Source organism: Macrobrachium nipponense, chromosome 5 (genome assembly GCF_015104395.2).
Source record: "Macrobrachium nipponense isolate FS-2020 chromosome 5, ASM1510439v2, whole genome shotgun sequence".
Lineage (NCBI taxonomy): Eukaryota > Metazoa > Arthropoda > Malacostraca > Decapoda > Palaemonidae > Macrobrachium > Macrobrachium nipponense.
The window spans coordinates 56,641,250-56,665,232 of NC_061107.1; the positions used below are offsets into that span (position 1 = coordinate 56,641,250).

Sequence of the window (23,983 nt, forward strand, 5' to 3'; positions counted from 1 at the left end):
TGATGGACCACAGGTCCAGCCAAGACTGCCTGGAACACTGCCATGGCAGTCGAATCTGGGTTCGTTGCTTCTTGCTGTGTTAGGGGGATACCCTCTGCACCAAGCTGCTGCAGCGACAGACCTAGACATAGGAAGACCAGGTCCAGGTCAACCAGTTTCATTGGCAGAGATCCTTCTGAGGGCATGTAGTATTGCGTCTGTCAAGGCAGATGAGCAGCAAGTAGCTTATCCGAGCAGTTGGAATGAAGAGGACTCTCCTCTCCAGATGCTAGAGAGTTCACCTGCTCCAAAACCCCTTTGGTTAGTGTGGACCTTGGTAAGCCAACAGATTTTTTGCATTCCTTCTTCAGCCCCCAATAGGCGCAAGAATGAATCAGTGCTACGATCTATGCAAAGGTCCTCTGTATCTTGGGGTGTCCAAGTTCTGAGTAAGAGGACCATCAGGTCCTTCCAGGGCACCATTCTCCCGATCTACTCTCTCTGCAGGAGAGAGAACCTCAGCAGAACCACCAAATCCCTGCTCAACCACTTGGGCACATGACTGGGTTGATCCCAGAACTGACCCCGGAACGTAAGCCTTCATGGTAAGGCTGTGTAGGGGAGAAGCAACCCAGTCACAGGAGATTGACGGGACAGGTGAGAAGGATCAAGCACTCTTTCCTGTCCTATTGGGAGCTGGAGCCCTGGCAGGAGAGAAAGCTGTGTGTGATCACCAACACAGATGTTGGGGTGCTGTCCTGAGGAGAGTGCGCAGTCTCACGTGAACATATACAGAAGTTATGTATGAGTGGATGAGTGGACCTGTTTGCACAAACACAAGTTGGGGGGCTGACCTAGGGAGAGCAACCGTGCAATCTAGGGTGTGAGCTTGGGCTGTCCTCCCAACATGCTCCAGTCTTCTTCAAGGCAGTGCCCTCCAGAAGAGAAGACTGTGTGTGGGACCTCCCCGATGCTTCTTCAGGTGCGCAGACTTTTGAGTCAGCTGCACCTGCATGGGACCCTGGCTGCATACTTTGGTGAGCTTTGGCAGGTGGTGAAGAAGCACCTGCATACTTGCTCATCTTCTTGAGTACAGCCTGAGCTAGCCTGTGGAGCTTACTCCATGGTACTGGCAGAGGTGACTCAAGGTTTAGGCAAAACCTGAGCACCCAGGGGTGACACAGTCCTCCCTTGAAGGTCCATGCACTCAAAGCTCCTGAATCACATACTGGACATTCAGACATGGGTAGAGGTAGGAACTATACCAGTCCTGGAAGGTGACTTCTCGAAACTAGTATCAGGTACGTGGGTCCCGTTGGAGGCCCGCACACTTGATGCTCCGACTTACAGGGCCTCTGCAAGACAAGACATGGCCCCAGTGTCTGAAAACCGGGGAGAGCCGGTGAGAGATCCCTTTGTCTCCCCCATGGAGGGAGGCAGCCCTTCAGAAGCCCCATGATGGGACTTCTTTGGGGTGGGAAAAGCTAGGAGAGGAGGCAGCAGCATGTGTTGTTACACTGGTAACTGTTACAGAAGCATAAGTCATGGGGGCATCACGAGGACAGGAAACTCTCAGAAAGGAACATCTCAGAGGCCCGTGTCTCCTGGAATTCCTCGTTCTCTTCCACTCTTGAAACCAAAGTTGGGTTAGGGTTGGTAGCCTCCTTTTGCTCCAAAGGGATTCTTCCGCAACTGAGTGAACAGAGACCACTAAGCAGAGGTCATCCTGGTGAGCAGCCCCCCATGCCGATGTCCAATTGACGAAGCAAGCTGACGAAGCAAGCATATGCAGGGATTACATGCCTTTTTCTTGTACTTCCTCCTCTGTGAGAACTTCACCCATTGCACAGGAGATAAAACAAGTCACAACACTTGTCACACATTGATTCGGGGATACAATCATGGCCCCTGCAACTCATGCAAAAGACATGAGGGTCAACATCCTGGCTAAAGCAGTAATGGTTGTATGGTTCAGAGGCAGTACTGGGGCAGATACACATGGTACAGTACCAGACCTCCCCGCAAACAGCTCAAATCTGTGAATGCTTAAAACCCCTCTAAAAATACTTATTTTAATAGTTCAAATACAAAAAAAACTCTAAAAGTGCTTATACCCGAGTATTTTAATAGTTTTGTCTACATGATATTTTAATAGTTTTATCACAAAAAGTGTATTTAGTCATGAAAATAAAGTAAATAGTGAATATTTCTCAGTGAAAATACCATAAACAGGGTAATCTACTGTGAATAATGCCTACATATGTTCAATAACAAACCTCACAAATAGGTGAATCCATGAATCGCAAGTAGCGGGGGTTGACTGTATGTACTAGCCTTCTACTTGATAGGCTTATCACATGATTTGTGGGTTTGCATTTAAAATTACAAGCACATAAACAAGTACACAAAATATCCATAAAACAAGCAAGCAACAATCACACCAGGAGTTAAATAACCATTCCAACTACATGGACACCCCCTGGGAGGATGCATACCAGATCCCACGCAAATAGCTAGAATCTCCAAATACGTACTTGGAACCCCTCTAAAAATGATTAAAACTGGTTATTTTGTTAATTGAAACTAAAAAAAAAACCCACTAAAGATGATTATACCTCATTTTTTCAATAGTTTTATCACAAAAAGTGCATTTTATGATGAAATTGATATGAAAATACAGCAATTTGTGGATATTTCTCATAAACAATACTGCAATCAGGCGAATTTCTCACGAAAATGGCACATAGAGGAATCCACGAATACAGGGGGTTTACTGTTCACTGAAGCGTATTTCTTATGTTAAGACAATGGTTCGTATAGTGTAAGAACAACTTACTGTTCACTGCCTATAAAATCATAACTTCAGCTGACACTAAGTACATGATAAAATAATGATTTTGGGGGTGGAGGGAAAGCTGGGATCAAATATTACACTCCAATTCAAGACCCACCTGATCTTAGTGGTAGTGCTTTCACGACGGTCTCAATCAAACCATCTAATTCAAACTACAACTTATGATTATTATAAGTAATATTTAGGGTATACAATAATAACAACTGGACAGTAGTTTATAAGCTTACCTGCAGTCTAGTAATAGTATCTGCCTGAGACTGTAGTTGATGTTGAGTTGAGAGGACTTCAAGTCTACAGTCTGTTAATTCCCTTTCCTTATCAGCAAGGTCTTTTTGTAAGCAAGCAATCAAGTTGTTTTCTTCTTGTGAACTACAGTAAAGCAAACAAAGAAATGATTGCATATTAAATATCAGTTATAATGGTCATTATGAGACACACCACATCATACCCTGTAACAGTGTTTTCGGATGTAGCATGATAGCAGTGACTATGAAATTTTTGAAATAGCTTACAAATCATGCTTTATATATACTTGAATAAAAATAAAAAAATGTCTACACCATAAGTGCTTACCTCTGATTTTCATCCTTTGTTTTTAATTCTTGTTTTTGTTTTGCACCTTCCTTACTAAAAGACTTCAGAGTTGAGTGAGGTTTCATTAAAGTACAATAGCTTGAAGGAGGAGGAGGAGATAAATGTTTAACTGCTGAATTCACTGTGTGATGCATTGGTAATTCATGAGATTCTTCTGGATTCCCATCCACTGTTTGCTTGTTTCGTTTTCTGCTGTGTCTTCCAAAGGCTCGCCGAAATGAACTGCGTAGCTGTTAAGACACAATAGCCACTGAATAAATTTGGATGAATAATAAAATATTTGTATGCAATGATGAAAGCAGCAATTACAAAACAAACATTACAACAAATCTGAGACATAAGGATCACACATGAAACTGCTTTTTGATAAAGATGCAGTGAGAATAATTGTTAGACTGCAATATTTAAAACAACAAGAATGAATACATAACACTATGTAGTAATAATAACTTTAGTTACAAAAAATAAAAATAAATAACTTAAATATACATAATTTTATTAGGAAAATAACTAAAAAGAAATGATGTCTCTATACTCCAAACATAACTTCTTTACAAAATCTACAGAAACCATTTTCACAATAATGGCTTTGGTTAATGAATATTTATGGCAATTGTCAGATACCTAGCAGCCTTTTATTTCTTATGTTCTGTGAAATTAATGTAAGATTTATGACATTATTTGTGACAACTGCAATTTCCATATTTAGCTACCTTACATCACCTACTACAAACCTAATGTTTTAATATCTTTGAGTCTGCAACAACCTCTATATACAACATGATTTTCCAAAGTTAGGGTTATGAGCTCTTTTCCTCGGGAGTACACCCACGAACACAATTTTCTTTTGCCATATGATTTTTTACAAGTCATATTCTCGGCTTTCTATTCCTAAATCTTCACACCTTACTGGATTTCTTTTCTCATGGTGTAGCCTCTCATATATTTCTAATATGGCCTGTGAATTACCTATTGCAAAGTAATATTTTTTTTAACTACGTACATTCTTGAAAATATTATCTTTACTTTTATTTTGTGGTTAATTTCTTTCATTCAAGTAGTATATGTTTATTTCATATTTTTTTTACCATTTATGGCTTGCTTGCCTACCGATTTGGTAGCTGGAGTTTGCTCCATGCTCTGCCGAGGTGGAATCAGAGGAATTTATTTCTGATGACTGGAAATTCATTTCTCGATATAATGTGGTTTGGATCCCACAATAAGCTGTGGGTTGCGTTACTAGGTAACTAACTGGTTCCTAGCCACATACAAATATCTAAATTCTTCGGGCCAGCCCTAAGAGAGCTGTTAATCAGCTTAGTGGTCAGGTTAAACTAAGATATACCTAATTTAGCATTTATGGTTCAAATATTTTCTGTTAATGTTCAATAAAAGCATGGCAGTACAACATATTTAACATTCACATGCAGTATCTGCAACCTTTGCAAGTGTATTGACCTTCAGAGTTATTCTTTTAAAATTGGCCTAGGCCTAATTATTGCATCAATTTCCCTAATAGTACTATTATTAAGAAACCAAAAATTTTGTAAACAGAAGTCAATAGAAGGTTGTTGAACAGTTTACCCTCTTTCTAAATATGAATTAAGTCAACATGAAAAACATTTTAACTTATTTAACATAAAAGTTAAAGAATTTTCTTTAATTATAAAGCAGAATCTTTGATTCTCGGTGTCAAAAAATGTTAGGACAAAAACCACAAAATACTAAGAATTAAGTTATAAATATTTTTCCTAATATGTATTAGACTTATTTAAACTGAACTAGCCCTAAGGTTAAGAATATGCTCATTGATATCTTACCCAGCTTCTCTTTTTTATCTTACTGCTATCAGTTGAATTGAGTGTATCGGTCTGATGATGAAACTGATTATGGTTAAAATGTTGTGAGAGGGTTCCGGGAACTGATCTTGAAGGCATAGATGCAAATGATGACAATGATGCTCCACTAATTGTTGATGTTACACTTGATACACTATCACATGACAACTGCCTTTCCATTGTAAAGTACCCTGTTGGTAAAATCATTATTTTTATCCAAAAGCAACAAATGTACTACTCACTTTAGTATGTACTTGATAATAGAATGTACATAATACTGATTTTAGTATGCCTATTGCGCATACAACAAAAGAATACAGGTAAAATATATTTCAAAATATTAACTCTAATATTTTACCTAAATATGTAGTACTACATAAATTACCTTACAGTAATACTTCAAACTTATGCGATGTTAAGTTCCAGAACCCCTCACGCAAGGTGAAGATTTGCGCAAGTTTGGTACGGTCACTAAACATGCAAATGAATGCTTATATATTTCTAGAGTTTAAACACTAAAATGACCCTAATCATGCTCCAGAAGTATTAAGCTAACTTTTAAATGAAATTAAAGTTACTGTAATTCCATTTAAAAGTTAGCTCAATACGTTACCTTTAAAAAAGAAATAAATGATTTAGATAAAAATGAGTACAGTATTGTAATGGGCACTGTATTTGTCACATTAGCTCATTTACAGTAGGTACAGCTATGCTCATAACTGATGCTTCATAATTGCATATGATTTCATTCAAAATTCACTAACTGGCAACCTAAAATGCTCCATACTTATCTTTTATCTCAATGCAAAAACAAGATTGTTGCATACAATGAAGCCATAATACGCTCCATAAGAGTGAAATCTGTCATATATTTAAAAATTGTAAGAAAATGTCACATGTAGCCAAATTTCAGAAAAAAACACTTACAAAACATTTGAAAAACTTTCATTCACTCATTGCGGATGCATTGGACCAAAACGAAGTCGTCATTAAGCCTCACTTCAAATGTTAAATAAAAAAACGAAAAAAAATCCATAACATTAATACTGCTTCCAAAGCATGCATAAAATTTGAAATAGTCCTTTTTGATTTTTTTACACCTCAATGCTGAAAAAATTGTAAATATGTAGATACAAAAGTAGAATGCGCCCACTGATATCAATGTGTGAGCGGAGCGTGTGACGCAATCATTTGTGGCGGTGCAACAAGAACCACCTTGTCTAACATAGGTCTACAATGAGGTTATCTTGAAAACATTTATTTTATATTTTTTACAGGAATATTGGGATTTTCATACAAAATTATCTGTTATATTTCTTAAATACTTGAAAAAATGATGGTTTACTAGCAAATATTCACCTGTGCAATTATTCTTTTGTCCAACCCAAGATTTTGTTACTATGCCTAGGTGTGGTAGATTTCTTTACACTTAACATTCACATTTCTGGCCAAAAAGTAAATGAGGTTATCTACACATTCTTGCACTTCAAGTTACTGTATGAAAGAATAAATTATACACCAAAAGTGAGCAAAGGACTTAAGAAAATAATATTCTAAGCCAGTTAAAAAGCAAGTTCCATATGCTGTGACACTATTAATATTAATAGACATTTTGAATAATAGCCATCTTTTCCATACAACCAAAATCATCACCATCTTTTATTCCTCAAAGAACAGGTAATCTCTACCAATAATTAGTAACAGATTACATCTCAGAAGGATTAGATTATTTTTTTTAGGCCAGTAAATCATTTTGCAACATACAGGAAGCCTAAACACTACCTAAAACTTCAACATTCAAATAAAACTTGCTGTAATTCCTATTCCTCCTATTTTGAAAATGTTGTTATGACTATTGAGCTTATTAGGTCTACTGTTATAATGCTGAAGAGGTAGTTTGTTGACCAGCCAGAGGAGCATGCTGAGTGTGCTGTTATTGACTGCACTGCTAACCTTATCAAACTGTATTTTGAACTAAGCAATGAGAAAAAAATCAGTTCAAATCACACAGATTACAAATTATACCAATCCATAAAAGGGATCACATTTATATAAGCACAAGGAAAATAGTGCTAGATGTGAATTCCAAACTTTTCGACATGTATGACATTAGAAATAAAAAAAAAAGTTTATCACTACTTGGCAACGTCACGTTGAGTCTGAGAATCTGGATGAAACAATCATGTCACATCAGATTTGAGCATTACTGTATGTACATATACCAATGTTACCTCTAATTCATGCGATGTCAATTTCTTTTTCACTCACAGAGTAAAAGACTTTTTTTTTTTTTTTGCGTCACTAGGTAAACTTCATAAGTTACAGTCATAACAATGGTACACAATTCAATAAAATAAAGAAAACATGTATGTAATGTTTGTAGAGGGTAAAGGTCAAATTCAATCAATTCAAAATTATGTCTGTACAGGTAAGGATGTACAGAGAAATAATGTTGTAAAAATATATGTGAGCACTGTCACTGTTAGAGAGAGAGAGAGAGAGAGAGAGAGAGAGAGAGAGAGAGAGAGAGAGAGAGAGAGAGAGAGAGAGAGAGAGAGATAAATACATATGTGCATTAAAAATAATGGACTGTAATATAAATTTCCCATACCAATTTTACAATGGTGGGAAAGAGGTGATTACAGGCTGTGTCAGCCAAGCATTGTTCTTTTGTTTATTTTAAATGCTGATAGAATTTTAAAAAATCAAACAAACACTTTCTTCAGGGGTACCACATCTTTGAAAAGTGCAGTAACTTTGCGAATGTGTGTCACATCTTGTAAAAGTACTCTAAATGCACGTGCTGTAACGACATGCAACACAGATTGCACCAGCACTTTTCTCTGGGGTTAAAGTAATTTTCACAGAATGACAGTGATACAACTCTTAGTTATGTCTCATATGTTTTAGTCATAGAGGGTATATACCTGGAGTTTGTGATCTCTCTACCAGCATTACATAGTTCTGTGGTCTTCCACCAGGGTGGCACTGCAAAGCCTCATGGCCATTTTTAAAGATCTGGTAACCAGTAAAATTGAACAGGGGATTAGTGAGACTGTGAATCTTTATTATCAATAAAGTTTAATGAGTAAGTGTTAATGAGTAACTGTTTTGTGAATATTTATGAGTAAGTGTTTAGTGAATATTTACCGAGTGTTCAGGGTTTAGTGAATGTTACTAAATGTTTAGTGTAAGTATCCAGTGAAAATGTAATGAGTATTTAGAGAGTCATGTAAATGTTAGTATTTAGTGAGTGTTTAAGGTTTATGAATGTTTGTGTTTAGTGAATGTCTTGTGAATGTAAGCGTTTAGTGTGTAAGTGTTTATTTAGCGTTTAGGGGTTTAATTTAGGGTGAAGTGAGTATTTAGTGTTTAATGAATGTTTAGTTTATAACTAGTGCTTGGTGAATGTTTAGTGTATTGTGAGTGCTTAGTGAATGGTTATTTTGATTAGGATTAAGTGAGTGTTTATTGAATGATTACAAAGTGTTTGTGGTATAGTGAGTCTTTGGTGTTTTATGAGTGTTTAGTGAGCATTTAGTATATAGTGACTGCCTAGTGAGTGTTTAGTGTTACTGAGTGCGAGTGCATGTTGAGTGTGAGTGTATGTTAAATGTGAGTGTTTCATGAGTGTGAGAAGTAATTGTGTGTTTAGTGAGTGTAAATGTATTGTGAATGTTAGTGTTTAATGACTGTACATTACTGTTTAGTCAGTGCTTAGTGACTGTATGCTAGGAAAGTCCTCCTATTTACAGGAGCCATTTATGCTAGACACTGCTTAGATCCAAGAGCAGATGCTTAGGCCTTGACCACAATGACTGGAGTGCTTAGGCCAACCTGTTTTTGTAGGATAATTTTTCTCTGTGAAATTGGGTCGAGTAATATAATAATAATAATAATGATAATACCCATAACCATAATAATAATAACAATAGTAAAAATAAAAACATTAATAGTAATAATAATAAGATATAATAATAGTAAAAATAATAATAGTAATAAAGTATAGTACTATGAGCTGGACCAAGACCTTTCACTATGGCCGCCAAGGTCACACACTCGATAGGGAGATCACCACTCCAGTGATTGACTCTATGGTTTTAGTACATTAGCGAATTCAATTGATCAAACCAGTGTGATTGAACAACCTCACCTCGAAGTCATGTGTGGTACTATAGTCTCGCTAGCATACTTGGTCAAGGAGGGTCTCTGAGGGTGAAAGAGTGATGACAAATGTACTTACTTCATTGTGCAAATAAGGTTATTGAAGACTCCCTTTCGATTCTTTAGAAAAAGGAATTTATTTAAGAAACACATCTCATTATAATCAATGGCAGTTTAAACACATCTCATTATAATTAATGGCAGTTTAATGATAATAATACTATTAGGAATAGAATGTGAAAATATTAAGGCAATGTGACAGCACTTTCCTTATGTCCTGCCACATCTGCGTTTCCCTGAAGGTAATGGCGAGGAAGAAACAATTATAGTTTTGGGTCAGTAGCCATGGATTAACCCATTCCATTCCATTACAGGAGCGCTACATAGGTCAACACGAGGAACCATAGATATCTCCCTAAAATGAAGCATCAGCCCTCAAACAAAGGAATTTACATACTATAATGTCTAAAAAATTTTCCAAGGAAACAACCAAGATGGAGCTTTAAAAATAAGAGAAATCTGAGGAGAAATGACATGAAAAAACAGCCCAAAGTTTTGAATTTACATTTAAAGAAGAGAGAAAGCCACCTCATGATAGTTAAGATATAAATTTAATTTAATTTTTGCTCACATATCTTCATTTATGATGATAATGTTATTAAAAGAAGAGTTAGCTCTAAATTCTATTGTTTACCAGAGAACAAAGCCAGGAAATACCTAAGAGGATTACAACAAACAGGTCAAGGTCTTAGGAAGAAAGAGGTATTCACAATCAAAGTGTTACCTACAAGAAACGGAGATATGGCACCGCTGTGAAGCGATTGAGGGCTCCCTTTTTGACCAAGTATTCGCAAAGACTTTGCGAATGAGCACAATACCACAGGAACTGTACAACCTTTGTATCATACTTACGTACAAAAATATAAATAATACAATTTCTCCATACCGATTTTACACTTAAAAGCATGAAAACTTATCAATATAATTACAAAATTGCACGAACACTTTCTGCAGGGGTATCATCTTTGAAAAATTCAGTAACTTTGGAAATGGGTACCGCATCTTTTAAAAGTACACTAACTGTACGTGCTGTAATTATGTATCATATTTATGCATGTACAAAAATATAAAATAATAAATTTTTCACACAGATTTTACACATAAAAACATGAAAACTTAAAAATTACTTCAAACATTAAACATATTCACTTCTGCAAGGTTTCTTGAGGGTTTTGCAAATGCCGCATGTCTGTCAAAAAAACCCTGTATGCTAATTAATTAGGTTCCCATGAAAGGTTTGCATGTCTGTGAATTTGTGCAACTCAACTCGTGTAAGATCGAGGTATTCAGGCAGTCCCCAGTTATCAGTCGGTATTCCATTCCCGATGGCATTTCGATATCCGAAAATCACAGATAACCGAAAATTGGCGATAATTGTGGCGATTCCCAGTTATCAGCACCAATAACTGAGGATTGGCAGTGCTGTTAAGTGGGGATTGGCACCGATTTGCACCTAAAATCCAGTTATTGTCATTGCTAGACAAGTGCTGTAAAACAGGATCACTGATAATTGAGAAGGCCACCAATAACTGGGGACTGCCTGCACTGTATATATGCATTTACCAAAATGTTGCCAAACAACTGTTAAGTTTCAAAATCAAAGTGGGATACCTTTAATCTGGCATAACATGCTTAGTTAGTTTGTAAATGAAAAAGATATATAGTAGTAATAAAATCTGAGTGCTTGTGATGGATACTGATCTTTACCTGAACTAACTGACTGGCAAACTGCGGAACTCTGCTGTCGTAATACTGCTGCAGTCTTTCGCAGTTCAGCTGCCTCTGATTCCTGCAAAAAATTACAGCAATCTGTAACTAAGGTAATCCTCCTAATTCTTAAATAAATGAACAAATATTAATTTTGTCAAGGACTACTACTACTCTGAGTTTCAGAAGTGCCATATCTTATCCCATTCTCTTGGTAAACCAATTTCCCTTTGTCTACAATAATATTCTATACATTTTCTTGTACATCTGACAAAAAATAAAATAAAAATTTTCTTCCAACATTATTCCTGACCAATAGGATATAAAACTATAAAGTTAATGACCTTTCAGCAGATAAAGTCAAGCCATGACAACTGGGTGGCCGAGTTCAGCAGTTGAGGTATGCAATACTCAAATGTTTGCTGTGTGCATTATGAAGGTTATAAAGAAAAAAAATTGGTCAGAAATTTAGCATATTTTGTGGTGTTGGAGGACAAGACAAGGCATACTGGTCAAAGACGAAATGACAGATGTAACAGGGAAGTGATCACTAAATTAAAGAATATTAAAATGACCTTAAGGAAGAAGTAAACTCACAACAAACAAGACAAGATGAAAAAAAAACGTGAATTCCAAGAAAGTTTACCAGATGCAATGTCACATTCTGATGGTATAACAAGAAGAAGAAACCTGAACGGTCATGTTGGAAAAAGCTGGTTTTGGGGAAGATACAGCTTTGAAAAGTAATTTAAAAGAGAGAGGCAGTACTGTTCTTCTGCTAGAGACAAGGAATAACATTGCTAAAAGCAAACTATAAAAACACCAGAAACAGTTGATACTACAGGATGTAGAAATTGAAATACCAGCTGATTTTATTATGATGGGAAGTACCCATGATCTCAAAGATGGGGATTGCACTGTTATATCTTGATTGATGGTGAAAATATAAAAATGTGAAAAGTCACAAATGAGCATTTTCCCCATAATGCAAGAGCATTAAATCTATAAAGGGAAAAGAAATTTCTTATTGACTGATTAACTCATGAAAATCTGTCTATAAAGCCGAGTACTGGGGTACTTTCAGCCATTCATCATTTGAGAGTGAAGAGGAGTCGGAGTGATTGGTCAAGTAAAGGCTAAAATCTGGGTGAAGGTAGGTGCCGAATGGATGTTGCAAACAACCTTTAGTAATGCCAACAATGCACCACAAGCAGGTCTGCACTGATGGCACTATCCTCCAGCAGAGAACTTCCTCTTAAAACAAAGCTTATGGGAAAATGGCTGCTAACATCCAGCTAGTAAAACAGTATTCCAATATAGGTACAGTATAATGAAAGAGCTGAAATGCGTGACAGTAATATAATTTTCTCAACAATACAGGAACAAACCCTATTTTACAAGCAGCACTGTGTAATATATTTGTAAAAGCTGTGAAAGACAAAGCAAGGATTGAACATAATCAGGAATGATAAAAAGACAACTGCCTCCGTTTCTTAGATGTTTTAATATAGAGAACCATTTCAACACAAATTCAGTATTAATAGGAAACCAACCAACAACTTATGTCTATTTTTATTCAGGGCATTAATTTATTACTTCTATGTTTTTACAAACATTGGCTATTGTCAGTCCCCAGTATCTGGATCAAGATATTAAATACATAAGAAAAATAAGGACAGGTTTTATAGTTTTATAGTGAAGGTAAGCTGGAGAAAGAAACCCCTTATATTAGTGGTTTTGAAAACATAAAATCATTGTGAAAATCTTTTAATGTCAACCTCGTTTTTCCTATAATAACACACTAAAAGGAATGTTAATAAAAAATAGCCCTAAGGAAAACAACAACAATACATAAAATTTCATTTCTGGACTGCCCTTCTTTTTATATCAGCCAATCTAGCAAGGATTTAAAAGTGCAATTTACACAGCATAAGTATTCTGTTAAAACTGGGCAAACACCCAATGCTATATTCATTCATTTAAGTGAAAACTTTCACAAGATAAACTGAACTGAAAGTTTGGTGATTATCAGATCGAAAGATTTCTCTTCACGAAATCTTTTAGAATCTGCTATTATACAGCTTACTTCCTGTTGTCATTTTAACTTTAGCCCTGGCATGTATTATTTGGACCCCTGTACAGTAGACCCCCCTTGTTTGTGGGGGATGGGTACCAGACACCACCCCCTGAATACTTAAGACCACTCTAAACATGTTTAGAACTGCCTAAAAACCACTAAAAATGCTTAGAACTGCCTACTTTGACTTAAAACACGAAAAACCCTTTAAAAATGCTTATAGTCACGAAAATTATATGGAAATACAGGAATTTGTGAATATTCCTCAGTGGAAAATACCACGAATACGCGAATTTAACACCACATCTAGATTCTAAGCCACTGAATATTTTTCTCTTTTACTCGTATTAAAGATTTGATAAAGTCTGTGATGTCTTGGAAAGAGGTGATAGGCAATATCCGGTTTAACTGTTCTCCGTGGATACGCCACTTAATGTGAGTGTATGTGTGAACACATGTATGTACTGTACATATGTATGTGCAGAATTTATATATATAGTAATATCCCGAACTTATGCGAGGTTAGGTTCTAGACCCCTCACGCAAAGGGAATTTTCGAGTAAGTTTGGCACTGTCTCTGAAAATGCTAATAGTAAATGCATACTTCTAGAGTTTGAGCACTAAATATAACCCTAATCACGCTCCCGAAATATTAAGATAACTTTAAAATGAAATTAAAGTTGCTGTAATTTCATTTAAAAGTTAGCTTAATACATTACCGTTAAAAATTTCTGTCTTCTTTCCTCCTTCCAACCGACCGATCTATTTTTAGAAGTCTGTTCAGCCTCTTTTAAGAAATTCATCATTTGTCTCTTTCTCTTTGCTCTGCATTTCCTTTTCGTGAACAAACAGCGCTTTTCATTTGGACTAATACAACTCTTAGTTATGTCGCTAACTACGAGAGAGAGAGAGAGAGAGAGAGAGAGAGAGAGAGAGAAGCGTTCTTTACATAAGTATTAAACTAACTTTCATTTAAAAGTTAAATCCATAAATTGCCTTTAAAAAAGAAATAAACTGTTGGTAAAAATATAGGAGTGTGTGAAGACTACATACATACGGAGAGAGAGAGAGAGAGAGAGAGAGAGAGAGAGAGAGAGAGAGAGAGAGAGAGAAACCATTAACCCTAAACCCTCTCCCTCCTGTCACATTTGACATATTTGACAGCTCTGGACTTGAGCTTCTGGTGAATTAAAACGAAAGATGAGGAGAGGGAAAGAATTCTTTATATGCATCATTTTGTCATTACATTTATATTATTATTGTTATTATTTGAAAATATTAATAAACATAATTAGATATACCAACAAACTCTCTCATCTCAATAAGAGAGAGAGAGAGATAGAGAAGGGTTGTCCTTACTTTAAAGTGGAATGGGAAGGTTATTTCTTTAAAATACTATCTCATGCGAATTTTGTAATTACAGATATATTGTTATTATTATTATTATTATTATCATCTGAAAATATGAATAACACATAGTACATACTACATGTGCCATAAAAATTCTTTCATCTCAGTTAAAAAAAAGAGAGAGAGAGAGAGAGAGAGAGAGAGAGAGAGAGAGAGAGAGAGAGAGAGAGAGAGAGAATTATCATCTTTATTATTTAATGTTATTCAACTTACACATAAAAACTTGAAAACTTATAAATTACATAAATAATTAAATACTTTTGCAGGGTTTCTCCAGGATTAAAAGATTTTGGGTGTCTGTGAAATACTCGTGTATGATAATTAGTTAGGTTGCAATGGGGAAGTTCGCGCTATTGTTAATTTGCGCACTCGAATAGTGTAAGATTGATATATATATGTATGTATGTATAACTGAATCACGAAAGTTTGGAATGTGATAAATCCATAAAAAAAAAGGTATAAGCCACGAAGGACGTGGCTTATACCTTCATATATATACATACATACATATATGAATAACTTGATCACGAAGTAATAAAACGTGATGCAATGTATAAATAAAGCTTTTTGCGAGATAGCCAAGCACTTTCGGTCTAGTTCGACCCTTTACTCAGGCACAACTGATCTTACAAAGGAAAAAACATATTCAAAAACTGTCATGGTAGGCTTAATATCCCAACTGACACTACAAGATTAGCAATAAGGTCGATTTCACTCTACGATTCATCCAGAAAACAATACATTTTGAAAAAAAGGAGGCATATACAACTTATTATCATGAAAATTTACAAAAGTTGTTCCCCCAAAAAATTATTAATGAAAAGACGAGAAAAAATATATATAAATATATCGAGCAAGAGAGAGAGGGAGAGAGAATATCTTGCTCGAGATATTTATATATATTTTTTTCTCGTCTTTTCATTATAATTTTTTGGGGGAACTTTTTTGTAAATTTCATGATAAGTTTATATGCCTCCTTTTTTTTCAAAATGTATTGTTTTCTGGATGAATCGTCTGTTGACCACGTGTGTATCCTCCAAGGTGTGGCTCCCGCCCTCAGGCGTTTCCTCGTTTCTGTAGAGTGAAATCGACCTTATTGCTAATCTTGTAGTGTCAGTTTGGATATTAAGCCTACCTTGACTATGCTTTTCCTCTGTAAGATCAGTTGTGCCTGAGTAAAGGGTCGAACTAGACCGAAAGTGCTGGGCTATCTCGCTTTTCATTTTTTTTCCTTCGTGGCAAAAACCTTTATACATACATACATACACACACACACACACACACACACACTCACACACACACACACACACACACATATATATATATATATATATATATATATATATATATATAAAATACATATATATATATATATGAAACAACAAGCAAGTGCTGTCTAGAAGACACAAGAATCTTGAGAACTTTTCAAAAAGGTTCAAAGTGTTTCTTACCTTGAGATCAGGAGAGGAGGCAAGTCGTTCCAATCGACTGGTGACGCTGCTCATCGTTTGTTCCAACGCATTGACGACACTTGCCTGCAAATCCTTTCAAGAATAAGTTTACTCGGCTCAAGAAAATATATCGGGGCATAATTTATTTAACAAGAAGAAATTTAGATAAATATATATCTTAACAACAATGAATTATTGTAATGGCGATTGCACAACATTACATTGCCACTTATACTGTAGCTACGAAAGGTTGAGACATTAATAAAATTGGCGGTGATGCCACGCAAGGCCCTTTTTGTATAATCACGATATAGTTTAAGGACTATGATGAAACGTAAGTCATCCTGCTGAAAGTTCGTACCTTGGTCCTAATCCAAAAATGTTAATCCTGATGATAATGGACAAATCCGAGCAGTACTACTGTCCACTGATTCGTTTGGACTCAATTGAATATAGCTTCGGTTTTAAGCAATGTATGCATGCAGATATAAGTATGTATATATTTTACATACATGGTTATATATACATAAACTATGTATAATAGTATATATATATATATATATATATATATATATAGATAGTATAATATTATATTAATAATATAACATTTAATGTACGCTTAAGTTTTGTAGATTTGTATAAGACCAATATTGAAAAAAAAGTGGACAGCAGGGGCCAAGTATAATGTTTCAATCTTTGTGCTTTACTTTAGCTCTAATGAATGGAAAGAGATGATGGAAAATCCCGGATTTACTGGGACCCGTGTATCAATACTTCACTTAATCGTCCATACACGAGGAAATGGCCAAGCCGCTAAAAAGAAAAAAAAAAAGGGCAAATCTAACATTACCATTATTCTATTCCCCCGAAAATGTTGAGTGGGACGAATGAAATAGTCTCAACCTTTCAAGCGGCAGTAACGGGCGCAAAAGTATCAGCGATAATAACCATTTGCAGGCCACCTCACCTAGGCAAGTAGCAATTTCCCAAACAACTGAGACCTCCCTCACCTGGGAAAAGGCAGGACACGAGCGATACCTGGATCGCCGGGTGGCGATTTCCCACCAGGGCAGCTGTTGTCGTTCTCTCCGAGTCACTTGGGGAGCTCCAGAAGGCTCCAGGGAGCCTTTCTCCTCCCATAAGGGCTCCATGGCCCACGTTCTCCCGAGATTCGGACAGCATCCGTGATGGCACTGGTGACCTCGGGTCTCCCCGACCACGGAAGGCGAACTGCGGGCACGCCCTCGCTTGCTCCCGCCCGATCGGATGGTGGCGAACCCATCGTGAACTGCCCTTCCCCCTTCGAAATGAAGGAGTGTGTGAAATGAGTCTTACGATATGAATATTGTTTACTTATTTGAAACTACGAAAACTAAACTCCGAAACACCTGTTCACTTCTGGTCTCAATCTAAAAAAATTTCAGTACCAGTACACAATGATGGATATAGTTTCTTGAATAATAATAATAATAATAATAATAATAATAATAATAATAATAATAATAATAATAATAATAATAATAATAATAATAATAATAAAGTGAAATGTGTCCAATCTTTTGTTATAAACACGTTTTGACAGCTAAATTGATTTCACGGCTCACGACAACTCATGCTTTACAATGTTACTAAAGCGTCATATTTATATACCTGCAGACCCATTAGCAGTCACGGACCCATTAGCCAGACTGCTGTTGATGCTAACTAGGGGTACGTGTGGAGGTGGTGGACGCGAGTTAGAGGCTGCGCCCCCCGCATGCCCATTCGAAAGATGGCCATTCGAGAAGTGGCCAAAGGAGAGGGTTGGGATACGCATGCCACGAGGTAGGGTCGCATACCCAAGTTCAGCCATTCCCACATCTGGCCAAACCTGCGGAAGAAGAAAATAATTAGCATCTGCAAAATGTGGCAAATTCTTCAGAATAGTAAAGCGATGACACTACCATCGGAGTAGGTACATTTATGTCCGTTTAACATTAACAATAATAATAAGAGTGTTGGATGATGAAGAAGATGATAATGTAATAATAATAATAATAATAATAATAATAACAGGAGTGCTGGATAACTAAAAAGCTGAGGCAGGCTGAATCCCGGATGCAAACAAATGGAGATACCAACTAACAAGGTTATATGACATATACGAAAATATGTCTACTCTCTACATAATACTTTCTAAAAATAATACCTAGGGATACTTCAACATCAGTTCCTATCTCAATAAAATAAGTATCCAACTTTAAAATCCGCAAGCTTCATGAGGCATCTAAAAACCCGAGATCATAAAAAGGCTAAACTATTTTTCATAGTTTTCCATCATAGAAATGCTTGTATAAAATCAATTCCATTCCAGCAACCATAGTAGACACTCTTATTTCTAGTTTTGTCCAATAAAATAAGATGCTAAGTCACCTGGGAACCATAACCCATAACTAATGACAAACAACTAGTAAGAAAGGCCACAGCAGATTGTATCTGGACCGTGGTATCTAGCAACACAAATGGAATGCGGAGAAGACACAAATGACGATGACAGGAAAGAGACAGATGTCAGTACTGGAAAGACAGAGCCTAACCCATGAATGGACGCGGTAAGAGCGCGCAGTTTCGCTATGAAAACATTCACAATGGCAACTCCCAAATCAACAAGATATGTGATCAACTACGAACGCTACTACTGAAAGAAGTTTCTGTCAACTGAGTCGCTTTGGGCATTGTGTGAACCCTGCAGTCCCAATCAGCCTCTTCTCTAGGTATCAATTTTCTCAAGGTTTTCTGAAATTTCTGTTCTATGTAAAAAAAAAAAAAAAAAACTGCAGAACAGTTTCAACTTGTACAAACTACAAACTAAGCAGAAATTACTAAAACACTGATGGGCTGATATTTAAGGGAATTCTACATTCTACGAAAAAGCACTTCACGGCACATATACTTCGCAACAAAAAGTTGGTTGAACTTCATCTAAAACTCCGTTGACACTATCAATACAAATGGGAAATAAAGTGTGCCTGTGTGTATTCCGCTGACGAGTGTTTTATTATACTTAATACTCACCTGTTATTATCTGAATTATGAGCAAACCTGGTATTTTCACAAAAGAGAATACACTGCCAGAAACATAAATGCGCATAACATAACATAAAAAAAACATTTGGCACAGCGCATGACGTTTGAGAAGCGGTATGATGAATAATAATAATGCCCCAGAAGGGATAAAATAATGAAGAAAATTAATATGATTTAACTAAGTCATGACATTATTAAGTGCGCGAAAGCAATGCATAAGATTGAGAGAGAGAGAGAGAGAGAGAGAGGCTAAATCTACGTAATGTATTCCAGGCAAGATCTACAAGCGCCATGAAAGTCGTAGCAAATAAATGCGTCTTGATTACTTAGTTGTTTACTCGGCTAAGTGTGATCTTTGAGCGGGAAGCTGTGTGCCATTTTTACCAGCAAAATACGAATCGAAGTTGAAATATGATCTAGGAGACAACAACAGGTGAATCAAAGTTTTTCATTTTACTTACTATAGAGAAGATTGTTATACTGACTTTTAAATCCACAAATCATTACGTGTCTGAGTGTTTGTGTCTTACGCTCAATTACTCAAACTCGAAAAGGGCTCAAATTCAAGCCGTTGCGTGAGAGTTAACGACAGTCTCAATCACAATCAGAGGTTTTTCCTAGTGTGTTTACAGTTATTCGTAACACCAAAGGATACTAGTCAGAAAACAAAGGCCGAAGTTCCAAACCACGAACCAAACCTATTAGGTAATTACTATAAAGATCTGGTGCGTAACCGCCGGATAACTGTCCACAAAAACGGCAGTCCTGATGGCTCAGGCACGAGAAGAATGTGGCGATGAGGCGTAGGTGCAAGAGTGCCTATTAAAGACGGCAGAACAGAATGATGCGGCAGTTTGTCCTTCTAAGGACGTCCGAAAGCGCCAAGACACCTGCCACGGGGAGGAGCATAAATATGGCTCCCTCTACGAGACCTCTCACTCACTCTTCGTACATTCCCGCCTCCTTGACTGACTCCCAAGTGATACGATAATCATCATTCATACTCATCACCACGTCATGAATGTTATTTTTGGCGCACATACTACAAATTATACTTCTTCAATTAATCATATAAGGTCCCTTGAAGACCCAAAGGGATCTCGAAACTAATGGCTAGACCTTTCAATGTCGAAATACAAAACACTAATAAATTCCATAATAGATTATTATAAAGATGCAGAAATAGGGAATTTAAGAACTAATGCACAATTGGCAACTTTTATATGTATGGTTTCATGTTAATGATAACTTTTACTGAAAAATTCCTCTTTCTTCCCACTTCAACACTAATGGCTTCAACATACGCATGTTAACGCGAGAGAGAAAAAAAGGCAGACATAAATTCGAGAATAAGCAAAAAAATACAATAAGATAAGAGAGAATTATTAACGATATGCAGTACATTTAAGAGCTACAAATCTATGGATATATTCAATATCGACTTCCTTAACCAGTTAACATTCGTACACACATCCTACAGCCCATGATCCGGCTATTCTCGATGCATTGTGATGCATCTGACCCTGTCAAGGAAGTAAAGGACAGTAGGTATACTTATGCCGCCAACCGCCTCGCTCCACTCACTGTACATGCAAGTATGACCGCAATTAGGGCGCAAACTCATCTCATTTCTAATTATCAGCTAGCTTTAACATTTAACTTTACTGGTACTTGCATTCGTCTTCTATCAACTCCACTCTTTCTGAAGGACCAAGGACAATGATTAGGGAATCTCTCTCTCTCTCTCTCTCTCTCTCTCTCTCTCTCTCTCTCTCTCTCTCTCTCTCTCGTTCCAGATTCGGTGGGGCATCATTGTTTTAAACCTGGGATACTTCCTCCTCATTAATCGTTCCAATTATCCGCTGCCAAAAATCAGGTTCTTGCCCATCAGCATGCTACACGATAAATGTGGGTGGCCATCAACATATAAATACATGCAATAAGCATTCATAATTTCTACCGAAATTTGAAGGGCGTCGGGAGGATCTCCCGCCTTCTTCCAGGCTCGTCCTTATCTAGTTTTAAGGATAAGTTTGTGGAATGTTTAAGGTAAGAGTGAAATAAAGCCTGGATCAAGACCATTTCTGAAATCACATTTTACATCTGAAAAAGGCTTAAATGAAAAGGTCTATTTAAGATAAAAGTAAACTAAAAGACCAGTGTTCTACGTCTAGAGAGAACGAAGAAATACGCACATTGCAAATATGTGTAAATATACATGAATGTATCTAAATATACACAGGAATTTGTCACATACTTAAACATGAATACCAAATTCAATAACTTACATCCAAGGGAAATCTATCCCAGCCATGATTCGAACTTGATTCGAACTGATAAAACGTCGACTTAAACCACTTTTCTATCAAAAGATATATATATATATATATATATATATATATATATATATATATATATATATATATCTTTTGATAGAAAAATTCTTCTGTTAAAACAGGATAAGTCTCAAGTATAAAAGGCCCATTATAACACTCTAGTTTAAAGTTAAGGACTATATTTTGGCGGACTGACTCCCACCCTTATCAAGTAGAGAATGACAGAAGTTACATTTGTGAAATATGTAGTTGGTTCTGTCAATTGTCTTAATCCACTTTAGGAAGATATTGTTTATATGGTCAGAGTCCCAGGCTCCATTGGAAAGGTTGATCCAATTATCTTGTTTTGTCCGTGAAGACAATTTGTATCGACAACTGCTTTTGTATAAAATTCAGGATAAGTTCCAATCCATGGTATGGTTCATGTTTTTCATATGATGGAAAATTGCTGAACTTGTTGCCCATAATTCACTGAGCACATATATTGAGTTAAATCTTTCTGAGAGAGATTTTCCGATGAATCCATATGACTTATCACAATCCCTAAAGGAGATTTCATAGACTCCTGCATCTTAAGAAACTGGTTTCTGCTGAACGTTAATTAAGGAATTCCAACTGTATTCGAATAGATGAAAATGAAAGGGTTAGGGTGGTCTAATGTTTGTATGATCTCTCATAAATTATCCACGTGAGAAATTATGATTTTGTTTGTAAATTTTTCCTTTACTTTATTTTCTATGGGTTTATTAAAAATGCTCTTTGCTTTATGTATGGCTTTTTCTATTATGTGCTTGGGGTATTTTACAAGATAAGTTGGTTTCTGATTGTTTCAGGTTCTTTGTTCAGAAAATCTAGGGAGCAAATTCTCAGGGCTCTAAGAAATAAGTTACTTGCTATGCTGATTTTAACTGAAATGTCACGATAGCTGTAAAAATGTATGCATGAAAGTAAGAATGTTGCTTTCCTGAAGACAGTGAATTTGTAGTTGTTATCAGTCTGATGATCAAGACATCTAATAAGGGGATTTGGTTATTTATTTTCATTCTACTTTAAATTTTATACTCGCAACCAAGGAATTCAAGGAATGCGTTTAATTTTGAAAGGAATTCATTAAAATTGGGATAACAGGTGGGGCAATTTTAATGAATTCCTTTGAAAATTATACGCATTAGTGCCCAGCATCAAATTTAAAGTTGAATGGGAAACAGACAACAAAATTCCTTTTCTTGATGTTTCAATAATCAGAGACACGACAGAATACAAATTTATCATATACAGACAACCAACGTTCTCATTTTCATACATTCACTACTTTAGCTATCACGACATTGCTATCAAGATAGGTGTAGCCAGCAACCTGTTCTTAAGAGCCTTACGAATTTATTCCCCAGATTTCCTGGAAAAAGAATTTGAACTAATTCGTAAGTAACTTTCGTCCTGACCATATAATTGAGAAAGCAATTAACAAAGCAAACGTAATTTTCTACCGACCCCCTCAAAACAAGACCAAAGAGATACCCAACAATAAAATAAAAATTCCTCACTTGGACAGGATTAAAACAGTGACTCAGACCCTCGGAAAATCTAACCCTTTTGCATTTACTTACCCAAACACCTTAGCCAAATCCCTGATTAACGTCCAACAAAAGACATTCCCAAGGAAACAGGGGTTTATGAAATCCCATGCCAGGACTGTGACCAATCATACATCAGATTTACAGGAAAATCACTTCCCCAGAGATTAATACAACACAAATGGTCAGTTAGGTATGGACAGCAGAACTCAGCTACTTTCAACCATATAAATGAACATAACCATAGAATAAACTGGAATTTGTCACGTATAATTTATAGCAGCAACTGCCGGTACAAGAGTCAAATGATGGAATCGGCCTTAATAAAAGAGAGGCAGGTAAGGAACATCTCAAAGGGAGCATGGGATTCAGATGTGATTGACAAAGTTTTCATTCAACCAACGCTTAAGAAGATTAAAGGAAGATTATCAGCGAGGTGACCTAAATTGGCTTACCTGTGGATGGATCTCTTGGTATAAATACCACCTTTTCTGTAAACTTTTCTCATTCATATACCTGAAGAGAGAGACAGCAGTCTCTGAAATATAGTACTTTTCTCAAAGGCTCTTCTAACCAGCCCTACTAGCGCAAAGGCTCTCACGACGCCATATTTCCAAGATGGTGGCGCACACTCGGTGTTTTGAGTATGAACCTTCTGAGTAACTGCCGATAGGAATGGCGCCTTTGCCACAAAAGGCGCCATTGAAAGTTTTGAGTATGCGGCCCCTGGGCCCTTTTCCTAAATCCTTTAATTGCCCCCCCCCCCCCCCCTTTTTTTCTCTCTCTCTCTCTCTCTCTGACCATGTGACTGCCTTAAGAATGTTCCAGAAAACAGGCCGTTTTGGAGACGACCCGTGGCCTTGGCAATAGAGT

General features: G+C 36.5%; 1 protein-coding gene across 2 annotated transcripts in view; it reads right to left on the bottom strand.

Annotated features, from left to right (window-relative positions):
• The window catches only part of LOC135215345 (neuron navigator 3-like), a 108,548-nt gene that overhangs the window by 40,639 nt on the left and 43,926 nt on the right, over window positions 1–23,983 (bottom strand). The window contains exons 2-8 of one of the 2 annotated variants that reach the window (XM_064249902.1): window positions 17,785–18,004; window positions 17,145–17,434; window positions 16,135–16,218; window positions 11,197–11,278; window positions 5,248–5,456; window positions 3,407–3,657; window positions 3,061–3,202 (exon numbers count right to left, since the gene is read on the bottom strand). In XM_064249902.1, the coding sequence (XP_064105972.1) occupies window positions 3,061–3,202; window positions 3,407–3,657; window positions 5,248–5,456; window positions 11,197–11,278; window positions 16,135–16,218; window positions 17,145–17,434; window positions 17,785–17,986 (1,260 nt within the window). In that variant the 5' untranslated portion in view covers window positions 17,987–18,004. Of the gene's footprint in view, window positions 1–3,060; window positions 3,203–3,406; window positions 3,658–5,247; window positions 5,457–9,418; window positions 9,475–11,196; window positions 11,279–16,134; window positions 16,219–17,144; window positions 17,435–17,784; window positions 18,005–23,983 lie in introns of those variants that run through there. The other variant, XM_064249903.1, reaches the window with a different exon arrangement.